This window comes from Protopterus annectens, chromosome 17.part0 (assembly GCF_019279795.1).
Source record: "Protopterus annectens isolate FY-2018-M chromosome 17.part0, PAN1.0, whole genome shotgun sequence".
NCBI lineage: Eukaryota > Metazoa > Chordata > Ceratodontiformes > Protopteridae > Protopterus > Protopterus annectens.
Window position 1 is genome coordinate 67,193,332 of NC_056751.1, and position 25,969 is coordinate 67,219,300.

The window sequence follows — 25,969 nt, forward strand, 5'->3', positions numbered from 1 at the left end:
GCCAGTTATTCTACATTAAGAAGGTTTGTGGTCTGTACTCTTGTGGGAGGAGAGGCTGGATTATGCCCTTCTGAGATGGGTATTTCTAGTCACAGGCTTGTTTTGCCTGCTTATTTGAACTGTTTCTTTCTGAAATTGGGCGGCTTGTTGCTGTAGCATAGACCAGATTTAGGCCTGCTGAATCTAGCTTTGTTTGTATAACTTGAGCACTGATCCAGGCCATCTTTTTTGGAGAAGGTTCCCCTGCACCCTAGTAAGCAGGGTTTGCAGTTAGAACTTGTCTGATTGAAGACTGCAGGTACAGGGCTCAGTTTTGAGCTTTTTTTCTGGTTAATTGGGTAACTTGTTTAAATCAGTTTGTTCGTTTTCTATTGTTTATATATATATATATATATATATATATATTGCACTTTATTCATCTGCTTTTACTGTATTTGTGTTTCTTCCTACTTTATTACTAGGGGCATTGACTACAACTCTGATCTGCGATGTATAACAATAAGTATCCTTTTCTGTGCATTTAAAGTGTTTTTGAGTGTATCTGCTTTATTTTCTAAAATATATATATATATATATATATATATATATATATATATATATATATATATATACATACTTGTTCCCGCTTTTCTAAGCTAGTATAGTCCAGTTTTTAGGTTAGTGCTGAATTCAGAGCTGTGTTACAAATTTCTGTGTTTGCCCATACCTTACTTGAATAGAATCTCTGTTCACCTGTGAGAGAAGGGAGCTTTGAGCAGCCTACCTGTCACTGGAGAAGTGGTTTCAGCCCAGAAATTAGTAGTTTATTGGCCATTTTGGGTTAATTTCTATCTCTTTCATTTCCCTGCTATAAATACCGTATTTGCCCGGTTTTGCATGCCGGGCAGTGCCGGTTAGTTAGGGTAAAACTATTCCCGGCTCCACAAAGTCTCCTCTTCAATTTTTCCCTTGGAATTAGACAAACTTTCAAGTTAAGCACTCAAGCCATTAATTTCTCAGCCCAGCACTTGCTCAAAACTTATAGCAAGAACTTATAAACCCTAGCACTAGACCCTCCTGTACAGTACAGAAGGACAAGGCTCTCTATTCGACCTTACCAGACATCCAGTAAAACAGTTCACTGTACCTATCCAGGCATGTCCAAAGGGCAGTTTCAGGTGTACTCTCCAGTCCAACTGGTGAATCTGGGCATTTTGAGGCAATGTTACAACTGCCTCATGTACACAGACAACCCCCTCCTCCTACCACCAAACACTAATACATGCGAGAGATGCAATTATACAGCCAAACTGGAGGATAAGCTCTCTCAACCCAAGACTGGATCAGACAGTCAAGAGGAGAAGGGAAATACTTGCATCACACCACTAGTCTCACATAGACCCTTTAAAGCAGCACTGGCAGAAAACATATAAATACATGAAAACATACTCAGAGGCTCTAAATAAAAATCTGCAAAACCAACAGAGACCTCCAAAGCAAACATCCAAGCAACCTCCACCCCCCAACACAAACCATGAAACACATACGTCACAAAGCCAGTGTGCCATGTAATCACAGCCCTTAAGGCAAAATAACATACCCAACATACTAGTAATAGGTGACTCTATAGTCAGGCACACTGATGTCCTTCTCACTAGGCTGATTAAGGAGAAGGTTACTGTTAGCTGCCTGTCGGGTGCCAGGATCTGCCACATAACACAAGCACTCAGGTCACACCAGAACAAGTACAAATATGACTCTGTCATTGTCCATGTTGATGTGAATGACCTGAGCCGTACCTCCCTGGACTACATGAAAAGAGACATGGAAGAGCTCTCTGATCACGTAGCCCAGGCCGGTATGACCCTGACCCTGAGTAGCATCCTGCCCTCCCCAAGAATGATATCACAGTATAAAGAAAAAATTCTCGATTTCAACAATTGGCTAAGTTTCTGGTGTCATTCAAAGGGGATCCAGTGTCTGTTAGCCTGGGATGACATGCCCGACAAGCCACACTGCTTTGCTAGAGACAGCTTGCACCTGTCACCCTTAGGCTTTCGAATACTGGCCAAGGCTCTTGCCACCCCCATAGTGCCGTTTTTAGGCAAGGCTCAAAAGACAAACCCACTGCCGTAAAAGGCACAAGTAACAAAAAACTGAGGGGAATGCTACTCAATGCCAGAAGTCTAAACCTCAAAATGCATGCACTCTAGGCACTCCTCATTATGGAAAAAATCGATATATGTGTGCAGTAACAGAAACCTGGTTTAAGGCTCCAGAGGGAACCCCAGCACTACCAGGCTACAACTCATACCATACATTTCAGCCACAGAACCCAAACCGAAATACAAAAGGCGGAGGCATATCCATATTCATCAAGGATACCCACACCTCCAGGTTAGTGGCACAGCACGATGCTTCAGAGATCATCCACGTGCAACTAACAATGGTAAAAACTGCAATTCAAATTGTGGCTTGCTACAGATCACCCACCATGTCCCAGGACCCCCATTCCGCATTTCTGGAAACACTGGGAAACATAACGAGCCTACCAAACACCCTAATATTCAGTGATTTCAATTACCCAAACATTAACTGGGAGAACTACTCAAGTACTAACTCCCTTGCCCAACATTTCCTAGAATTTATAAACTCAAACGCCCTGGTTCAACTGGTCAACACTCCCACCAGAGGTGACAACATATTGGACCTGGCCATCACCAAATGGGCGACCGGTGTTCCACACCGGAGGTCAACCCCTCGCTGGTTAGATCTGACCATAAACAAATCACTTTATATATCCACATTCCGCTCCCACCCCTGGACAAGAAAACCACCATGAAAAACTTTTCAAAAGCAAACTTCATATTACTTAAGACCGAGGTAGAAAGTTTCAAAGCCCCCATGATGAAGAATAATGCTGTCCAAGCTGCAAAATCCTTTACTAATACATTCTATGGGCACCTACAAGAATGCATGGATCATGCCATCCCAAGCAAAACCAAGACTCACTCCTCCAAGAAAAGGAGACCAGTCTGGTGGACTCCTTCCATAAACAAGCTATACAACAGAAGGAGGAAACTAGTACAGAAAAGAGCAAAATCCCAAGAAGGGAAGACATCCCTGATCAGTATCAGCAAGAAACTATGATCCCTCATAAAATCATCCAAGGCGAGCTTTGAAAGAAAAATTGCCAAGGACTCCAAAGATAACCACGAGGCATTCTTTAGCTATGTCAAGAATCTAAGTGGCAATGCTCATATCTGCTCAGAGTTAGTGCAGAATGGCACAAAATACACTGAGCCGACTGATGTCGCCAACATCCTGGCAGACGGGTTCAGTGCAAACTTCACCCCCCTCTCACCCCCAAAAGGGCCCATAACCATACCAGAAGAATGTAGAGTCCCTGAAATCACAGACACTCAGGTTAAAACAGCCCTCTCCAAAGCCAAAAACACATCATCAATGGGACTGGACGGTGCCCCAGGCTGCATCCTGCATGAGCTCAAAGATGAACTAACCCCTCACCTAAACACACTGTTCAAACTCAGACTCTCCACAGGCTACATACCCATAGAGTGGCACACAGCAGCAGTTATTCCGCTCCACAAAGGTGGAGCCACAACAGACCCCAGGAACTATCTCCCTATAAGCCTGACTAGCTTGGTCTGCAAGGCTATGGAGCGCATCATCATGGAACTCATTAATGGAGACATTGGGAACCTCCAAACACTGGACCCTACCCAGTTTGGCTTTGTTAAGGGCAGATCATGGCTCCTAAACCTGGTGGATTTCTTTGAGACAGTTACCAAGGCTGTAGATGGGGGAAAGGTGATAGACACAGCCTACCTAGACCTCGCTAAGGCCTTCGACACCATTCCCTTATAGACAAGCTCACCAGCCTGAACATATGTCACAAGATGGGTTGCCAACTGGCTCACGGACAGAACCCACATGGTGAGAGTTGCAGGAGCTAGGTCCGACTCTAAACCGGTTACAAGTGGCATTCCCCAGGGCTCAGTCCTAGGACCCCTCCTGTTCGGCATATACTTCTCAGAGGTACAGGCAAGCACAGGAGGACTACGGCTGACAAAGTTCGCAGATGACTGCAAACTAGGGGCTATAATTGACTCTCCGGCTGACACGGACATCCTCCAAAAGGGTCTCACTGAGACGGATACCTGGTGTCAAAATCATGGCCTCAAGCTAAATGCCAAAAAGTGCATAGTCATCTCCTTTGTAAAAAAAACAAAGTACCACAAACTACCACATAGGTGGTAGTCCCCTAAATACGAAAAACATACGGAAGATGTAATAAGGGATCTGGGGACCCAAGTAGATAGTAATCTCTCCTTTGATAATCACATTGCCAAAGTGGTTAGAAAATCCTTCTACGTGGCCCACCTAATCACAAAAGGGTTTGCATCCAGATCAAAAGGGGTCATTGTGCCCCTCTACTCATCACTCATCAGACCCATCATAGAGTACAACGCCCCATTTGGTATGTACCTTACAAGACACCTGCAACAGCTGGAAAGACCACAGAAGTACCTCACCAAGAGGATCACTGGCCTCAAACAGATGCCCTATGCAGCTCGACTGAAGAAACTACAGCTGTACTCAGTTGCATACCGCCTACTCAGAGGTGATCTCTGCCTGACATACAAGGCCATGTCCAACCCAGAATTGATGGGCATGCTCCACCTAAAGAAAGCCTTATCCCCTCGAGCCACACTCTCTAGGGATCTAAACCTCACCACAACAAAAACAGGACGTGCTGGAGGGATAGATTCCTGTCCCAGAGACTTCCCATGCTTTGGAACAAGATCGCAATCTACATTAGGCAGAGCTCCTCGCTAACACTCTTCAAAAGAAACCTTGACGAGTGGATGGGAAACAAAAAGTTTACCTCGGGGATCACTTCAGTGGCAATGCTGGACAGAGGCACAGGGAACTAATTTAAGGGGGCGGCGAAAGCCAACACATTCTAGCTAGGCTTATAAATGCCTTTGGGTAGATAGCCTAGTACCTACCTATGAACCTATAAACCAGGTAATTTAATTTCAGACTATTTTTCAAAGTTAGCTGGACTGAGATTAACCTCTTGTCTTCCAGTATCCTCTGATGCAATATATTAATTTCAACAGTTACAATAGAGACTGACATACAGGTGTATTTATTTTCTGTCCAGCATGACCCACTTTTGGTATATGTTTAATACAAGCAGTTTTACAAATGCATTTTCAACACAAGCACCTGTACAAATCAGTTTGATATACAAATGACATACAGTGGATATAAAAAGTGTACACACCCCTGTTAAAATGCCAGGTTTTTGTGGTATAAAAAAATGAGACCACAATAAATAATTTCAAAACTTTTCCTACCTTTAATGTGACCTATAACCTATACAATTCAATTGAAAAGCAAACAAATCTGTTAGTGGAAAATAAATAAAAAATAAAAAATGTACAATAAGGTGGTTGCATAAGTGTGCATAGCCTTAAACTAATACTTTGTTGAAGCACCTTTTGCTTTAATTACAACATTCAGTCTTCTTGGGTACACACCTGACATCAATTAAAGAGACTCTGATTAACTCCAAATAAAGTTCAGCTGTCCTAGTAGGATTTTTCTGACATTTACTCAGCTGCTTGCTACAGCAAAAGCCATGGTTCACAGAGAGCTTACAAAGCATCAAGGGGATCTCATTGCTGAAAAGTATCAGTCAGGAGAAGGGTACAAAAACATTTCCACAGCGTTGGATATACCATGGAACACAGTGAAGACAGTCATCAAAAAGTGGAGAAAATATGGGACAACAGTGACATCGCAGAGAACTGGATGTCCCTCCAAAATTGATGAAAAGACAAGACGAAAACAGGTCAGGGAGGCTGCCAAGAGACCTACAGCAACACTGAAGGAGCTGCAGGAACTTCCTATAAGGACTGGTTGTGTACTACATGTGACAACTATTAAAGTTTTGGAATGACCTAGCCAGAGCCCAGACCTAAATCCAATAGAAAATCTGTGGGGTGACCTGAAGAGGGCTGTACACAAGAGATGCCCTCACAATCTGACAGATTTGGAGTGCTTTTGCAAGGAAGAGTGGGCAACTATTGCCAAGTCAAGATGTGCCATGCTGATAGACTCCTACCCAAGAAGACTGAATGTTGTATTAAATCAAAAGGTGCTTCAACAAAGTATTAGTTTAAGGGTATACACATGTATGCAACCAGCTTATTGCACATTTTTTATTTTTTATATTTTTCCCTAACAGATTTGTTTTTCAATTCAATTGAATTATACAGGTTATAGGTCACATTAACTGTGGGAAAAGTTTTGGAATGATTTATTGTGGTCTCATTTTTTTATATCACAAAAACCTGGCATTTTAACAGGGGTGTGTACACTTTTTATATCCACTATATAATTCTTTCCAGAACTCCAGCTAGCTATACTGGCTTATGTTTCACACCCACTGCCCTACTTCTCCTGGCATAATGGGCAATACCTAACGTCCTCACAGCCACTTCTACACTTTAGATGTGGATCATGCTCTCTCAAGCTTTAGGAGTATTTATCTACACTGTTTGGGAGTCAAAACAGAGAATTTTCATATTTCTTCTTATATTTGTACTTTATATTTCACTCTTCCTTCTTTTCTAATTGTCAAGTATTCCCTTCGTAAGGATTTTAAATTTTTTCTACCCATTTTTTCAGAGTATTGTCTTTACCATCACTGGTAATTCCCTTTCCTTTCTTTTCCTTCTGAAATGTTTCCTACCATTCTTATGGTATTTCTAATATACCATTACTGGTATTGTTTTCTTTCTTTCTTTCTTTTCTACCTTGTTGTTAAAATGGCTGAAAAGCCAACAGGTTTAAAAATTGTACTTCCTGTGGGCATAAGATACCCAATTCTGAAGCCCACTGGGAGTGTGTGCATTATTTGGGAGCAGCTCATTGTGAAACCTCCTGTCAGATTTCTTGCGGGTTTCAGTTCTTGGGCCTTAAGTGATCGTAGCAGCAAACTGATTTTAAAAGGTTTGCTGCCTGCATCTGCTTCTTCCACTAATGCTTCTGTTTCAGTGTCTCAAACTGCCCCACAAATAAACAAAAATCTTATTCAGAGTCCAGGAAGCACAGAAAATGCTTCATGCCCATTCTCTAAAATCTGCTCCAGCATCGGAGCTGCCAGCTATGTTAGTGAAAATACCAGGTTCACCATGTTCAGATCCAATGTTGGAGGTACTCAAATCTCAGAGCCCTCACTTTTCACCAGAGCCTATTTCTCCATGGCTCTGATAACCCCTGTTACAAGAGATTCCAAAGAGAATGTCATGTCCCCCTTCTACATAGTCATTTATCAGGTCTTCCCAGAGTCTGTCCAAACCAGATGTGGATAGGAGGGTCAGGAAGTTCCTCAAGGCTCAGATTCATATGGGGGTATTACCGATTCCAGCTCCCATCAGATCTGTGAGCCTGAAACCTGTTTCTCATCCACTTGCCTCTCCTTCTTTGATCCATTCAGTGATTTTCAAGCCCTCACATCTGAGAATTCCGAGAGTTGATGTGTTGTATCCAAGGACAGCTAGGTCTCTAAGTCTGATGCATCCCTGACTCATTCGGCAGGATGAGCCTTGGAGCAGAAGCTTTCAGATCCAGGGCATGGTTTCGACTCTGAACTTTGTCTCTGGTGAGGCCAGTAATGACTTTTCCCAGTCCTTCTGCCTTTGAAGTGGTAGACAGGACGTTCTCTCACCGAGAGTACAGTCTACTTTTGTCTCTTTGGATCCTACCATTATACCACTATCCTGCAGGGGTGGGGCTGGCCCATTTGAGCTTCCATGCAGTTCCTCCACAGGAAATTCCCCTATCTTCTAATGCTTCTCCAGGTTATCACAATCAAGAGGTCCCCTAGAAGAGGTCTTGTAAAAGGAGACACATAGATTCCCCTCCGGAATCTTTAACTGAAGACACTGACTTCAATGAAAGTGAGGGGTCCCTAGGATCTCCACCAGAAGATGTCTTCTTTGGAGATATTCTAGAGATCCTTATCCAGAAAGGTAGATAGTCTTCTGATCCTTCTTCCTAGGAGGAGTCAGTGTTTCTAGAAGCCTTTGGGTCTGGCCCATCTATGTCTTGGGTTACCACCCACCCAGAGGATGACCTGTTAGATCTTGTGTCTTGCCGGGCATATAAAGAACCAGATACCATGGAGCCCATCCCTCATTGCCCCAGTAAATGTCGTGTTCCACCCTAAGACAGGCCTCTTTGGAATAAGGGAGTTCCTGTGCATGCCATGGTTGTGGAGGTGGCCACTAAGAAAGAGCTAGCAGAACAGAGCTCTTCTGTCCACCCTCCTAACAGAGAATGGAGGGCAATGGACATATTTGGAAAATGCATTTATGCCTCAGTGACCCTTGCTGTATGGTTACTTAATTATTTGTTACATTTCACCAGATTGGAGTGAGACTTGATTACAGAACTCTCCAAATCTCTTCCTGGGTCTGTGTCAGTGGAGGAGCATCAACAGCTATCTTCTCAGCTGGCCCCCCTTCAGTCTAGTTCCAATGGATCCATGAGGTTAATCTCTCATGCAACACAAGGTTCCTCATGGGTGGCAGTTCAAGCATAGCTGTCAGGAGATATGCCTGGATGCACTTATGTGATATTCTAGAGCCTTTCAAGTTTTTTACATCAATGCTCCCTTTGATGTATCTTCGTTGTATGGCCCAACAGTAAAAGAAATGCTCTCCTGTAGTGATCAAGATGGGAAGACCTTGTCTGCCATGGGAATATGTTTTTCTACCTCATAAATATATTTTTCCAATAATCGCCATGGAGGTAAAATAATATGGTTCCGAAAGTCACAAGGCCCTTTCTAGGACTCATGAGGAGAAACTTTCCCGGAGTTGGGGGGGGGGGGGTTCCAGTGGAAGATACCATCCTCATGGTGGAGGTGGTCTGCAAAATCAAGGGTTTCAAGATTCCTATTTAGATAAACCCTTCCACTGCTCCTGAAGGGTTGCTTGACTGCTCTACTCTGGAGACATTTGGGGGAGGGGCACTTACATCTGCACCCGGAAGCCTGGGCATCAATCACAAATGACACTTGGGTGCAAAAACTTATATCCAGAGATATTTCATTCCTTTTTTTGCAAACACCACCAACTGAATGGAAAAGGCTTCCTGATGTTCCACCCAGTCAGCTGGAAATAGTAGCCTTAGAAATTCAAAAGCTGCTAGACAACAGTCATCCAACAGGTCCCACCAGACCAGAGAGGATTTGGGATTTACTGAAGGATCTTTTTAGTGCCAAAGAAAGCAGGGGACCTGAGGACCATTCTGGAACACAGCAATGTAAATTTTATTTTAGTTTTTGTTTTACTTATTTGTTTTTGTTTACTTGTTATGTCTGTCTGGGAACTGAAATGCTCATTTTCAGCAGAGGCCAGGGGAGAAAATCTCCAAAACAAGGATAAAAATACGTTTTGACAATTTGCAAGAAAAACAGTTGACAAACATTATTTACAAAGTATTTCAAAGCAAACAGTCAACAAACATTATTTACAAAGCATGTCAGATTAAGGAAATACATGTTTTCAAGATACTGTGAGTAGAATAAAAAATAATTCTATATCAATACACTTGTATACTATCAAAGTGGACATAGTTAGTATTGTATACTTTAAACTGTAGGTGTGGTACAGTCGCATAGTTTATTAGTTGCTGGGTGTTATTTTAAGTTGGATTTGAATTTCTGCAGGTTGAGTATAAGCCTGATGTGGTTTAGAAGTTTGTTCCATGCACTGGAGATGGCAACAGTAAATTGCAAGTGACCATAATAATTACTAGATTTATTAGGAAAAGTTAGTTTAAGTTTTGAGGCTCTTAGGGTTTTATTTGGTACATGCCATTGGATGAGATTTGACAGTGAGGGTGTTTTAAATGGATGGTGAGGTATTTTGTGTGGCTTGAGTAGCTGGGAGAGGATATTGCATTGAGGAAGTTCAAGCCATTTGAGGGTATTTAGCTCCATGTAGATGTTCTTCGTGTTTCACTGTTGCAGTCATTACATTTGGGTAATCCTGCTGGCAGGTTGCCCTCAGTCGGCCTGAATTCCAAAGTCCTGGGTCCTGCGTTGGCTGCTGTCACTCCTTCCCTAACGTCAGGTCTTCAGGGGTATAAAAGATGTGGCTGATGCCATTTTCTTTAGTCTTTCTTGCCGCGCAGTGCCTGAAGCAGAAGTAGTTCGCAAGTGCCGGTCGGCCGACTCCTGAGATTTTTGAGTTCGAGTTTCAGATCCAAAGTCTTCGATAAAGCTAAGTACCCCGTTGGGGAAACTTTTTTCTTGCTCCAGACCGATGTTAGAAAAAGTTAATAATTGTATTTCTTGTGGAAAGCAAATACCTCATAAGGACTTTCATTCTTACTGTATTCCTTGCCTAGGCCCTGACCACAACGTTGCTGGTTGTCAGTTTTGTGCTAGATTTAACCAATGCACTATTAAGCGTCAGTGTGATTTTGCTTTAAACTATTTTGGACACCAGTTTAATTATCCAGAAATGTCGCTGGATAGTCATCCGACTACCGGAGTTCATAAAAAACGCAAAGAAAAGGAGAGAGATAGACAACCGAGGTCCAAAACCTACGACGAAGCTTCTCTTAAGCCAGTCGCCGGTTCGCTGGTTCTCAGTGAGGTGCTTTCGCAGCCCCTGACACCTGCTACTTTAGAGTCACAGGCCACTACCAACTCCCACATGGAGTCGGCCATGCCACTGGAAACTCAAGGTACTGGAGCCTCGGATACTGTTCCTTCAGATGGGTCCGGAGCCGCTGAGCAGGCACCAGCTTCTGAGGGTGTATTCAGACCTAAACATCTTTACATTAAACCAACCTCAGTTTCAAAGGCAAAGACTAAAGCACCTTCTAAAGCAAAGAAGCAAACTCAAGAGCCACATGGACAGGCCTGTATGCCCAAAAAACAGATGCTCAAAATGGCCGAAGACTTAATTACCTTGATCAGGGGTTCCCATCCCCCTCCTGATAAGAGGCCTAGGCAAAAGACTGACTATGAATCTTCAGATCAGATTTCTATTTCTTCTGATTCCTTTTCTGATCAGGAATATTCTCTTCCCCCTATGTGGATTCTGATGCTGAAGAATCCATACCTTCAGCTTCTCCTCCAGAGGACTATTCTTTTGGGGAAACCTTACATACCATGAGGGAGCATTTACACTGGGAGAGCCAAGATTTTTCAGAATCTAAAAAGAGGCTCAGGGATTTCCTTTTACTTCCTCAACAGAGGCCACTAGCCATTCCACCTGTGTTAGATATTGTAGATGATGTGTTTTCGGAGTCTAGTCTCACCCCTGACTCCTTACCTCCAGCTCCTGTTAAGCCTGACAGATATTACAGGGTTCCTGACTCTCATAAATTCCTTTTTAAAAACCCTGCTGCAGACCCAGAAACTATTTCACAGGGTCCCAAAGGAGTTAAGGCTTCCACTGCAAAAAACCCTACCCCCTCTGACAGAGATTCTAGGGCACTGGATAGATGGGGAAAAAAGGTTTACACATCTGCTACCTTGGCTATAAGGGCCTTAAACTGTCAGTTTCATATGCTTAAATATCAGCAACATGTCATGGCATTGCTTAAACAGAAAATGTTATTAAACTATGAATGTGCAGAAAACAAGGAAATGCAGGATTTATTGCATGCAGCTGAACAAGTTGGAAAGCATACTTTGCAATGTGGTTTTGATTCTTTGGAGGCCTCCTGCAGGGTCGCAGTTACGGATTCTGTAATTATGAGGCATGCTTGGTTAAAGGAAAAAAATCTGCCTGATCATGTCAAAGTTAAATTATTAGATGCACCTTTACAGCATGATACTTTGTTTGGTGTTAAGGCAGAGGAGGTGTTAAAGAAAATAGAGGACAAAGCTAAATCTATGCAAACTGTCAAAGATTTTTTACAAGTACAGCCACCTAGGTTTAGTAGACACTGGCCTACAAAGAATTGGTCCTTTCCTGTGTCAGACAGACCTCAAAGAGGCAGATCCAGATGTCCTAGAGGCAGATCCCAGGCGCAAGGTTCCTACAGGTCAAAGCAATGGGGTGCTTCTACTTCCAAAGTTGGAGAAGACAAATCACAACATTACAGGAAACAGTCCCAGTGACTCCCCACTGCCTGCACCAAGCACTTATCTCCTGGCAGTACCCTTAGGGGGAAAATTAGCACTTTTTTCTCAAAACTGGCACATTATAACCCAGGACAAGTGGGTTCTAAATATCGTGTCACAAGGGTACAAGTTCCATTTTCATATCCTGCCAAAGGCAAACAGCTGGCCAGATCTGCCAAAAAAATCAATGGGCAGCGGCACAAAAACAAGTCTCATTCCTCATGGACATGGGGGCCATTCAACAAGTACCAGAGCAAGAGCAGGGGCAAGGATTTTACTCAAGACTGTTCTTGGTACCCAGAAAGGACAAGACCTGGAGACCAATACTGGACCTATCTATTCTAAACACATTCCTGGATATACTAAAATTTAAGATGATGACTTTTCAGCAGCTTCTGCCCATGCTGGGCAAGAACACTTGGCTGGTAACTCTAGACCTAAAAGAGGCATACCTGCATGTCCCAGTCAGACAATTATGCAGACAATACCTCAGATTCAAGGCTGGCTCAATGCATTACCAATTCTCTGCACTGCCCTTTGGCTTATCTACTGTGCCCAGCATCTTTACAAAGTGCCTGGCACCAGTAATTGCATTCTGCAGACAAAGAGGAATACAAATATATCCTTACTTGGACGACTATCTAATTCAAGCAGAGAACAAGGACATTCTTCTACAACATCTGGCGTTTGTGAAGACACTTCTAACATGCCTAGGGTACACAGTCAACGAAAATAAATCAAAACTAGTACCCACTCAAGAGATAATATTCCTGGGTGCAAGCTTAAATACAACTGCCCAGATGGCTTATCTCACACCAGACAAACAAAGGCAACTGACTACCTATTTCAAAATGTTGGCAACAAAGGCCCAGTTATCGGCAAGAAAAATTCTGCAGGCTTTGGGCTTCATGGCATCCTGCATCTTACTAATTCCATATGCAAGACTGCATATGAGGAAACTTCAATGGTACCTAAAAAGTGTTTGGACTCAACATTGCCACAGCCTGGAAACAATGATTACTCTCATTCCCTGCCTACAACAGGAGTTTCGATGGTGGGCAAAGGCTTGTCACCAAAACACGGGACAGCCATTCACATTACCCCCAGCCAGGCAGACACTAACAATGGATGCATCAGATTATGCCTGGGGGGCCCACATGGCAGGAAAATGCATTCAGGGCACATGGTCCTCAACTCAAATGCATCTACATATCAATCAAAAAGAGATGCTAGCTGTTCAGAATGCCCTGACAGCCTTCAAGGACCTACTCCATCCGGGACAACTGCTGATAAAGACGGACAACACCATGGTCATGTGGTATATAAACAAGCAGGGGGGCACACATTCTTACCCCCTTTGCAGACTAGCCATGACTTTGTGGATCACAGCATTAACCTACCAAGTACATCTGCAGGCACAATTCCTGCCAGGAAGGAAAAATACTCTGGCAGACGAACTAAGCAGAAACCTCATGGATCCCCATGAGTGGCAGCTGGATCCACAAGTCTTCAGCATGATAACAAAGAAATGGGGATGCCCGGACAGAGATCTATTTGCTTCCCCTCACAACTACCAACTAAAAAGATTCTGCACAAGGACTTATCACAGACAAGCCTGGAAAGTGGACGCCCTATCTTTCAGCTGGAAAAAAACTTTCAGTATATGCCTTTCCCCCACTGTCTCTCCTCCCCAAGGTCAGACAGGAAAAGCCACAAATGATACTGATTGCCCCAGACTGGCCCCACCAGTACTGGTTTCCAATCCTAATGAACTTGTCTCTATGCCCAGCTTGGACCTTACCTCAAATACCTCATCTACTGTCCCAGCAAAACAATCAGATCCTGCACAGCCAACTCAAGACTTTAAACCTGGCAGCATGGAGGATAATGTAGTCATACAAAACACACCTCTTAGTAAAGCTGTGATGGATGTCATTTTGGAGGCCAGAAGGCCAAGTACTAGAAAATCTTATGCTGGAAAATGGAAGAGATTCTGTGCATGAAACCAGGCACAAGGAACTGATACAGCTGTGCCAAATATTCCTCAGATTTTGTAATACCTAACTGAGATGCTGGAGAAAGGTCTATATTTTCATCTATTAAAATTCATGCCTGTGCCATTTCGGCTCATTACAATACAGAGACACCAATCTTTTCTCATCCCTTATTAAAACAGTACCTCAGAGGAGCCAAAAATTTAAGGCCTCCAAGAAGATCACCAATGATTGCATGGGATTTTAACTATGTCTTAGAAAAACTCACCCTGCCTCCTTTTGAGCCAGCTGCTACTGCTGATATAAAGTTTTTATCTTGGGAAACAGCTCTGCTCCTAGCAATAACTTCTGAAAGATGAGTTTCAGAGCTTCAGGCACTCATGGCTGTGGAACCTTTTATCATTTTTTATCCAGACAGGGTCTCTCTGAGGACAAACCCAACATTCATGCCTAAGGTGGTGTCCAGTGTGGCTCTCAACCAAACTATTCATCTGCCAACTTTTTATCCAAATCCACAGAACAAGGGGGAGAGAATTCTGCATTCTTTGGATGTGCACAGACAGCTTAGATTCTACTTGGACAGAACCAAAGTTTTCAGAAAGACAGAACAATTATTAGTGGCATATGCTGCAGGATCACAAGGAGAAGCTATCTCAAAGCAGACTATTTCAAAGTGGATAGGCCACTGCATCAGTTTTTGCTACTTACACCATGGCAAGCCAATGCCTAAGGGCATTAGGCCACAGTCAACCAGAGCTGCAGCCACTTCAGCAGCCTTTCTCAGGGGAGTACCAACCAAGGACATTTTTAAGGCTGCTACTTGGAGTTCAGTGCACACCTTTACAAAGCACTCTCATCTGCCACTCTACTCTAAATCCAGGGCAGGCTTTGCCACTGCAGTCCTGCAGGGCCTCATAGCCACCCCTAATGCTGTTTAGCTCCAGCCTCCCATCCATAGCTTTGGGACTCTACCCAAATGTAATGACTGCAACAGTGAAACACGAAGAACATAGTACAGTTGTGTACACTTACCATAAATGTAGATGTTCGAGTGTATTCACTGTTGCAGTCCAGGTTACCCACCCACCATCCCCCTTTCTTCTGTTGGAACCTATCTTTCCTTCTCTGATTTATGCAACCTATGTGGTATATTTGCTTGTAGATGAAGGTAAAGTTTATATTGGTGCATGGATTTATATGTATATAAATTTTGGCTATCCTTTTGGGGGCACCTGACATCTGGGGCAAGAAAAACTAAAGAAAATGGCGTTGGCTGCATCTTTTATACCCCTGACGACCTGACGTCAGGGAAGGAGTGACAGCAGCCGACGCAGGACCCAGGACTTTGGAATTCAGGCCGACTGAGGGCAACCTGCCAGCAGGATTACCCAAATGTAATGACTGCAACAGTGAATGCACTTGAAAATCTACATTTATGGTAAGTGTACACAACTGTACTTTATGGGACTGGTTTGGGAGGCTGCAGATGAATTTGCTAATTTTGTTTTATGTGCTTTCTAGTTTCTGTTTGTTGAAAGAGTTGAGATTTTAATCCTTTGTTTCATTGTCACTTCCCCCATCCATTCTATTCCTGGTATCACTTCTGCCATCTACATTTATGTTTGCACCTTTAGATGTTTTATAGTGACTGACAATTGAATCTGTTGACCATAAATTGTAATCTCCCAGCTTTAAAATGTATGTATTCTATAATTTTGAACATCTGCAAACCGTGGTCTTGTTTAATGATTGTGTATCTGTCATTGTTTTCACTGTATATATACTATTCACTTGAAGTCTTGTAAATTTGCTTAGTGTCAAGATTATTTAACTGTTACTGTACTAAATGTAAACTGGTCATGGCTGAAAAGCATCCTTGGACCAACCCACCTACCTAGTTAACAAGTTTAAATAAATACATAAATGAGAACACGCAAATTCCACACAGAGTACAAGTATCTTTTGGACTGTAATAGCAGCTTCTGCTTTCATATAAATATAATCTAATCAGCAAATGTATGTGTAATTGATAATGTGTATAATTTAATGCCTGTTCATGCATATTACTGAATGTTTGTTTAAAAATGCTGATAATATGTTGGAGCTTTTTACCCTGGGCCTCCACTGAAAAGGGTTTTTGACTAAACCCAGTTGGACCAAACTGGTAAAGAAAAGCAAAATAAATAAAAATAAAATACAAAACAAATAAATAAATACAAATTAGGAGATATGGTTGGAAGAGAAGCAATAACATTTAGTTAATGAGAGGAGGTGGACTGGGTCGAGGTGGAGGGTAGCAGTGTGTGAAGGAAAGTAGTTGAGGTTTCTGAAGCAGGAAGAGAAAAGCTGTCTAATTAGTTTAGCTACTGAGAAGAGAAGGTCTGGATGACTAGAAGTTTGAATAGTTGGAATTCTAGGAGCAGTTCAACCCATTGTTGAACAGGGAGCCATTTTTTTCAGTGTTTTTTAGTGGTGTTCACTTTTAGGGAGCAGGTCAGAAATAAGCACAAAACCATAAAACTATAAGACAGGAGCCTCAAATAGCATAAAGATGCAGTAGTCTAAAAGAGAGATTCCAAAAGCTCTATTGGCATAAAGGTGTAAAGCCCTGACTATGACTTAAGAGGCCCAAGTTTGGTTAGCTGCTTAGACATCTGTTGGAAACAGGAGAAGAAACAAACATCAAGGAGCTCGATTTTCCCTGTGGAGACTGGGGAAGCATGCATGATATGCTCATTCTAGCATGCAGAATCATGTCCTAGGTTACATCACTTGTAAAAGCAAGTAACGGTTCTGCATTCTGTACTACACCAATTGCATGCCCTCTTGGGAGAATGTTCGCTAAGCATGGACAGAGTGATTGGGATGTAATAGCCTTAAAGACAGTTTCTTGAGGTGGGTTCTTATCCTAGTGAAGTGGAATAAATGGACCAGCTAGCTGAGTTAGGGCTGATGGGGGACAAAAAAAAATTATATAGATTTGTGCCTTTAATTACCTGTAGTATTCCACTCTTTAATGCTAGCTAAATGCTATAAAGAGCAGGTGATCACCAAAATGTCATGCTTGAAACTATAGTACAGATTTTATATTTAACTCTGAAATTTTATATGGTACTGACATTATTATTTTTTGTGCATGTTCTATGTTAAGAAGTATATATTTCATCTTGGTTTTCTAAAACTGTCTGTTGTAATGGTAAGTATTTGGATATGACTGATATTATATCATGATGTCTTACTAACATAGGGTATGATTTATGCAGGTGGACAGTAGTACAAGTTTTGAATGGCAGAGACAGCTGCGTTATTACTGGGACCTAGATCTGGACAACTGTGTTGCCAGGATGGCATTATCTCAGTACACATATGGTTACGAATATCTAGGTGCCTGTCCTCGTCTGGTGATAACCCCGCTAACTGTAAGTTTATAGCTACAGTTTTAAATAAATATAGTTGTAAACATTTCAGAATCTATAAAGTCCAACTATTATAAAAACATATTTTGGACCAGATAATTTAGTCAACAAAATCTGCACTTGTTTCTTTTGTTTACTGTTTGCACTATTGCCTGTTTTCTTTCTTCATAGTTTTGTGTTTGGCATCTAATGCAATCCATCTTATTTATAATACACAATAAAAGATGATAGTAGAATCATCATAATGGCTGGACATTAGATTTAGAAAAATCACTATTTTTTCTAGAAACTGCAGCAAGTGAAAAAATATTACATCCAATAAGAGTGAGCCCATCTGTAGTGATTAGCAGAACTAAGGCTACAGACATTAGGACCACCCATAATCCAGATTTTCCCATTCTGATAAGTACCTTCTCTCCCATCCCATAATGCACAGTGTTGCTGTCTATTGCTAAATCTTCACCATTGTATAAAGAGCTTGGATGATCATTTAAATAGTCCCAGGCTGCTTTTTTTCTAAAAATCATGTTTAAAATGGTATTGAGTGCTTTACTTGCATTATATCAGCTTCTGTTTTTTCCTGCTACTTAGTTTTGCTATTTTTAAGATTTTTTTTCTGCCAGAATTTATCTTTTGTGGTACCAGACCTATGCCCACCTTAACATATTTACTATTTTTGGCTGGTGTCCTTTATGAACTTTAGTTGGCAATTTTAGCTCTCTCTAGGTTTCTTTTCATGCTAATATTTTTTTCTACACCTTTGACTTGGCATTTTAAAAAAAGTTGTTTTTGTTTCCAGTCATTTTGCAAATACATATTTAGCTACTTATGGAAACATTTCACAGCTATTTCTAAATTTATTTCTATCCGTGGAACTTGAATGTCATATGCATTTTAAACTTTGTGTTGTTTATTAATTACTTTATTTGTGTGGCCCTCCTAGTTTAAACATAGAGTGTGGGTTTCATGGATTTGCCTGTGGAGTGAAAATCTCTTCAGAGGAGAGGCACAATGAGTGTGTAATCTGTCTGGAAGAGAGCCATATTTCCTCTGAATGTGAAATGTTTGCTGAATTCTTGTCTTCCACACTCTGTCATAAAAAAGCCAGATTACAACTGTACATATATAAAAATTCTTTGTCAGCTAAGAGTTCTGGCCCAAAAGGTTCTGCTGAGCCCAGTATTTCCTTAGCCTCAAGACTAACGGCACATTCTGTCTTAAAGACAAAAAAAAAAATGTTGAATAACTCTTGATGACACAGGACTCCCAAATATCTCTTCTCCAACTGGTGAAGCATCAATAAGTATGCAGCCTGTTGTTAAAAATGTTCCCTTTAAAGTAACTGAAAAGGCTCTGTTACCTAAAAGATGATAGAAGTCATATTTCCTGTATTAGTAAAGGCAAATTCTACAACTTACTTTATTTTAGCTGATTTATTGCCTTACAAGGAGCTGTCATAATATTCAAATACTCAGTGCCAAGACCTTTGAAAATAAAGCAAGGCCCCACACTTTTACTGTTTAATTTCAGTTGTGACAAGTTTGTGGATGCCTTCTATCAATCTCAACAGATGTTTGTTGGCATCTCTTCCAATTCTAGGTTTTCATTAGGGGACAGAGAGTTAACCATCACCTGTATTCCCCGACTCAAGGTTCTGAAGCTTTACTTTCTGGTCCCCACATTTTTGATACCACCCTTAAAGAGGCTGTCATTGTCCACTATATAAATGATTTTGAAGCTCCAACCTGTGTCAGCTACTGAGGCATTGGCATCAATGGCCTCAGTTCTAGTGATGCTAACTTCAACATCACTGTTGGTCTTTAAATTATTATGATACTCTCAGCCTTGAATGTGATTTGTGAGTTAATTCTGACCTCAAGACATTGTTTCTGACTTCAGCTAATCTGTTTTTGATGCAAAAGAAGTCAGATCCTTTAGCATCAGTGTCTTGGAATCAGGCCAGTGTTGCTGTGGGTTGTGATTCTAAGCCAGCACTCATTTTTGCTGAGGTTTCCCCCATTTCATACAATGTGTCAGTGTGAATTTTATCTACCACCTACCACTCCAGCTATTTATTTTGTGAGTTGGCAAGTGGAGCACAGGTTGCCATTCAAACATGAATATTGGAGCACTAGAGCAGCCCTGTCAGGCATCTTCTGCTTATACTGGAGTGTCTTCATCTTCTTCTAATTTTCCTTCTCCTCCAAAGGTGTATGAAAGGATAAGTGGAAGAGGACATATATGGCTTTTCCTATAGAACCCCCTACAACTTGTTTGGACAATAAAAAGGACACTGACGTACCTGTTTCCTGACAGCTCCCAGTTCTGAGATAGCCTGGAAATGATGCAACAGAGAGGGGACTGGACAACTGATCCCATGTCCTCCCATAGTGAAGAAGACTTTTTTGTCTACTTAACAAACTTCCTGGGTGGTCAACCTCTTTTCCAAACTTCCTGGGTGGTCAACCTCTTTTCCAACATCCTTAGGGTTGCCACCAGTGTTGCTTGGGAGAACCTAGATATGGTAACCCCACCATCTAAAGAAGGTGACTGCATCATGCACACTCCAAGAGAGAGGACTTTCTTATCAGAGGCTATGAAACTGAAAAGTTTGGTGTTATCAGCTGCTTCTCAGAAGGCTCCTACACCCTGTAGCCCATCGGTTTTTCCACCAGGTAAGGACTCCAGGGTGGTGGACCACTTAGGGAAGCAGTTATTTGCAACCTTCACAGTCTGTTTAAAGATACTTAATTACCTAGCCAACATGATGAAATTTCAAAGGGATGGCGCCACTGACATACACCATGACACATCAGTTAGTTGCCTGATGAACTTATTGCAAACAACTCATGTCCCATTCCAGTAACTTATCCACCATGGGAAGCTTTATGTTGCATATAGCTTATAATGCTGCTGAATCTTCAGCAAGGGTCATGAGAACTGGTATATCTGTTTGCCAGTATGCATGTTTGGCTCTGATTAGCCAGGTTTGGCAGAATCAGTTCTGAGTAAGAAATTATTGTGCAGAATTACTAGTGAATGATGGAGGAGGTTTCACAGCAACCTTAACAACTTTATTCCTGTTGCATTTAGAGTCTCTGCAAAATAATTGATACAGCATTAAACTGAACTTTTAATTTCTGTTGTGGAACTATTCTGAAACCCAAATTCACCAGATGTACTTTGCACCCCCCTTCCACTCCAGCACTCACAAACATTTGAAAATTGAGTCCTGACAACACTTGTCTTTTTCTGCAAATATTCTTCAGTCTTCTTTAGCAACTGTGACAACAAATCATAATATTTTGGCTTACCACCTCCTATTTCTGTTCATTTAGATAGATTTTCCCAATTGCCCCTTTACCCTTCAAAGGCTAATGCTAATCTCATGCCTAAAAGTATGAATGTGAGTAGTATAAGGCTGTCATAGAAACCCAGCTTTGGTATGCAGTCTGTGTAATTTTTCTCATGGTATGAGCACTGCTGGTCTCTCAGTGTCATAGCAGGGAGCTTATTTCTTTCTTTATTTATTTATGTATGTATGTATATATATATATATATATATATATATATATATATATGTATGTATGTATGTATTTGTTTTATTTAGTTTTATACCACTGGTCAACCAAAACTTAACCTCCAGCTAGTTTCTATGTTCTGTTGTTCCTTTAGACCCAGAGTTATCAGTTGCTCCTTTCCAGACAATCCCAGATATAACCCTTTACTGGGTTGGTCCCTTGACTTTTTTGGGAAGGTTTGTCCAGTGGAGATTTATGCACAAGGTACCAGGAAGAGCATCATTTGTGCAGTAGCCATTCAAGGTCCCTAATCGGAGAAATGGCATATACAATGATATGTGTGCCTGTATGCACATTCACCAGAAATTGTTAGAAATCCTCTTAAAAGAGTGGCCTGTGAAGCTCTTGGTCTCCACAAGAGGTCACACATACACATACACACACACACACACACACACACACACACACACATACACATACACACACACACACACACACATGCACACACTTCCCTTCTAACTCTCCCCCAAAGGACAGAAGAGCCTTCCTTTGGCCACTTCATCCAGTCTCCTCACAGCCTTTTCTACTGATGACACAAGTTCATTAACAAACTCTGCTCACTGGTAGTTCCTACAGGCATCCTGCCACTGCCCCACCAAGCTGGCATAATCACAGCAGAGATTTTATGCTGAGTAGTATGGTTGTTCATACTTCTAGTTATTTTTTCAACAAAAACTGAAGAAAATAAGACAGAGGAATCATCATTTCAACTTCATAGGACTACAGAATCTCTGAGGACATGCCTGACTACCTTATCTGCATATAGTCAGGGGTAGATTATCCCTACCTCTTCCTGCATGGCAGGCCTTCACACATAACAGTTGGATCCTGGCAATAATGTCGATAAGTTGCACCATTCCCTTCATACCCCACTAAGCTCAGCATCTTTTATGCCATTTGAGAGTTACATCAATACAAGTACCACATTTTTGAGATTCACTTCTACATACTCTAAATCAAGTATTAATTTTTTTAGAAGTGTGTGTAGAAGCTCTACAGGAAACCCTGTCATGTCAACCACTTACTTTCTCATGACAGCATGCACCCCTTTTATATTTTTAGGAGTGTGATCTGTAATCAGGTGTTCAGACCCTCAAGACAATGTACGTGAAAAAGATTTTCAGCAGCAGGTCAAGGTGTTGAGTCAAGAATTGATAGAGAGAGGCTATAATGAGGCAGATGTTCTAACTAATGTCAATGAGGTGACAGGTTTGAGGGGAACGGTAGCCAAGCCTAATTTTTCCAAACACAATTATAGAGGTAAACAGGCCCCTAGATAGTCACCTAGAATGAAACTTAAGGTTCCTTTATACTATTCAGACAATGGGGAGGGTGGCCTAATGGTTAAGGTGTTTGCCTTATAAACACAAGGTGCAAGGTTTGAGTCTCACAAGGGATAATTGTCTAGGCTTAAAATGGCTTGCAGGGGCAGTTAGCCTAGTACTAACCTATGAACCTATGTTTCTTCCTACATGGATATAGTAAGGAGACATTGGGGTGTTCTTACTACCGACAGGGATATTCATGAGTTGATAGACACTGAGCCTAAGTTTCGGTTTAGGAACACAAAGTTCCTTAAAAGGCAGTTATGCTATCCTAAGAACACTTTTCAGTCTAATAGAGCGGTTGGAACAGAACCATGTGGTAAATGCAACTATTGTAAATATATTGACAAGACAGCTAGCTTTGAACATCCAGACCAGAATACAGTGTTTCACTTTCAGGTGCAAGCCACATGTGACAGCCAACATATAGTTTATTTAGCTCATTGCCTTAAATGTAAAACATTCTATATAGGCAAAACAAACAGACCATTCAAAGAAAGGATTCAAGAACATATTTACTATATCAGTAGGAGAAATAAAGTTAGTGCTTTGGCCAAGCATGTTATTGGTACTAACTCTGAACACACCTTTAAGTTTATGGCCATAGGCAGAATTTTTGACAACATCGAGGGGAGACATACGTAATATGACTGAACAGTTAGAGATCAGATGGATTATTAGACTTAGGGGAGATTCAGGGCTTGGTTTAAATGAATATGTGCCACTTAAACCCAAGCTTAAATCTAGACCCTTGTTTAGATAGTTTTTCTCTTTTTAAATGTATCACTAATAAAGTGTGCTTACTTATATATATAATTTTTATGTCTATTTTTATACATACACTTTTACAAATATATAAATGTTATATCTAAAGTTGCATTTAAAAGACTGTCTATTATATATGTATATGTGTTTTTGTTTTATATATATATGTCCCTATCACTTCGTCGAAATTTCAATTTTCAATTCTGTCATTTGTCTAAACTTCATTACACATTACATTGCCCCCGCCCTCCCCAATGTTGTGTGACCCCCTGGAGTTATATATATAGTTAGGGGGTGGGGGGGGCCCCCCCCATTTGTGTGGGGGGGAAGCCCCCACCTATGATAGGGACCTATATATATATATATATATATATATATATATATATATATATATATATATATAAATATGAATTTTTTATATATTTTTCATAAGTGCCTTCTAGTGATAGCAGTTCATGCTTGCAAGCATTTATTTTATTCAGTAGGATAGTAAGCTCAAGTTACACCCTAGGATGTTAATTATTTTTACCTAATTTGTATCATATGACTACTAGTGCTTGCTAGAGGCTGTATAAAAAGAAGCATATTTCAGTTGTATTTATTAGCATCTGATGAAGCAGATTTTCCTGCAGAAGCGCTTATGTTTTAACATTAAAACTTCAATTGAAACTGGAAACCTTGGTCGTACCTGAGTTCTTCTTTGTTTTTATCATTACTTGCTTTTGGAATTATTCAGAACTCAGGAACCTGTGTAGGCTGGTGACTGTTTTTGTGGTTAAACTTACAAGAATGATAACAATATCAATCAAAGTGATACAGATCCTACTTGAAATGTGATAATACAGGAACATAAGGGAGATATACCCAATACATATCATCAGGTTAGTCTTACATGGGAAGTGATGAACAAGCATAACACACTGGGCTATCATTAGCAGATAGAAACATAGGTAGAAAACCACAACAATGTATTAGCTTAGAATTTCTAGAACTGTACATTACAGGTGTCATAAAGTCACTATCCATAATTAGTCTGTAATGTATGGGCAGCAATAAAATCAGTTCAGTCTCATATTTACAGGTGACTGTAGCTGCAACTGCAAACATCTGAAGTTAGAAAAGAGAGCAACCATAGAGATGATTGTTGATGTCTAGGGAGGTAAAACTAAACAGGAAAAATAGAAGAGTTAAGAAGGATGTGACTCAATGTAAGGAAAAATGGAAGAGAGTGAAGGATGGAGGATATAATATACTTAGGGAGTCATGACTAAGGATATAGAGTTGCTTGTCAGCAGATGTCTGCCAGATGGCTGAACATAATGCAAAGCAAAAGTGAATGCACAAAGCTAAGGTAATTCTCATAGTCCCATTATTGCTCAGACAAGTTTAATTTCCCCTGATTTGTCCTTACCTGTTAAGGGAAACTTCTTATTTTTTTTTTCTTTTTGTTATTTGAAGCTTCTTATCCTCTGAGCTCATAAAGGTCTTTTATTCTATTGACACAGCAGGCATCACTAGAGCTTTCAGTTCCTCTAACTGCATCATTATTCCAGTTCCCATAATAGACAGAGACCTATGTTTCCCTTCTAGGGTGGCCCAGATCCTTGTGGTATCCTGAAAGCCCTCAATATCATGGTATCCTGAAAGCCCTCAAAATCATTTCCTACTGAGAAACAACAAGGAATGGCCTGGAACCAATGCTTTAGTTAGCTGGACATGCATGTACTTAGAGCAAACTTGCCCTGTTGAGAAGGAAAAGCATGATGTATTGTGGGAGCTAGGGGAGGACTTTCCCATCTGTCTCAACTTTCTGATTTGAAAGCCCGCATTTACACTTGTTTCTTTCCTCTAACTAGTCTAGTGCAGATACAGATTCTTAGTTTTAGCACTTGAATTTGCTTATTCGTGCTCAGCACTTGTTCAGAACTTGTTGTAAGCACTAAATAGGCTACTAATTACTATAGCACTCAACCTTTCTCATTACCTAGAGGAAAACAGTTTGTGCACTTATTTTCCTCACTTGCTTAGAAAAAAACAGCTCTTGTACTCACTTTCCTCACTTATCTAGAGGAAAATAGTTTTTTATTCAGACATGTCCAAGGGTCAGCTCCCAGTGTTCTCTCCTGTCTATCTGATGAATCTGGGCATCTTGGGGCAATGTAGAAATTGCCTCATGTACACAGACAACCCTCTCCTCCTACCACCCAACAGTACAACCTGTGAGAGATGCACGTATCTAGCCAAACTGGAGGTAAAGCTTTCTCCAACCAAGACTGAACTTGACATTTAAGAGGAGAAGATAAACGCTGGCACCACACCACATTTATCACATAGTCTCACTAAATCTACACCACCAAAATCCACACATAGAAACACAAAAACATTCGCAGAGGCTCTCAATAATAATCTGCCCAAGCAACAGAGACCTCCAAAGCAGAAACGCAAGCAACTTCCACCCCCCAACACAATCCAAATGACACATAGCCCACAGACTCAGTGTGCCACTCAACCACAGTCAATAAGGCAAAACAACGTATCCAACACACTAGTCACAGGTGACTCTATAGTCAGGCACACTGATGTCCCACTCACCAGGCTAAACAAACAGAAGGTTACTGTCAGCTGCCTGTCTGGTGCCAGGATCTGCCACATAACCCACGCACTCAGGTCACTCCACAACAAGTACAAATATGACTCTGTCATTGTCCATGTTGGTGTGAAC

The 25,969-nt window shown here is 41.2% G+C and overlaps 1 protein-coding gene across 1 annotated transcript in view; it reads left to right on the forward strand.

Moving 5' to 3' along the window:
• The window catches only part of DNAH6 (dynein axonemal heavy chain 6), a 5,071,261-nt gene that overhangs the window by 2,126,209 nt on the left and 2,919,083 nt on the right, over nt 1-25,969 (forward strand). Inside the window, exon 29 of the mRNA XM_044059309.1 lies at nt 17,424-17,579. Within this exon, the coding sequence (XP_043915244.1) occupies nt 17,424-17,579 (156 nt within the window). The remainder of the gene's footprint in view (nt 1-17,423; nt 17,580-25,969) is intronic.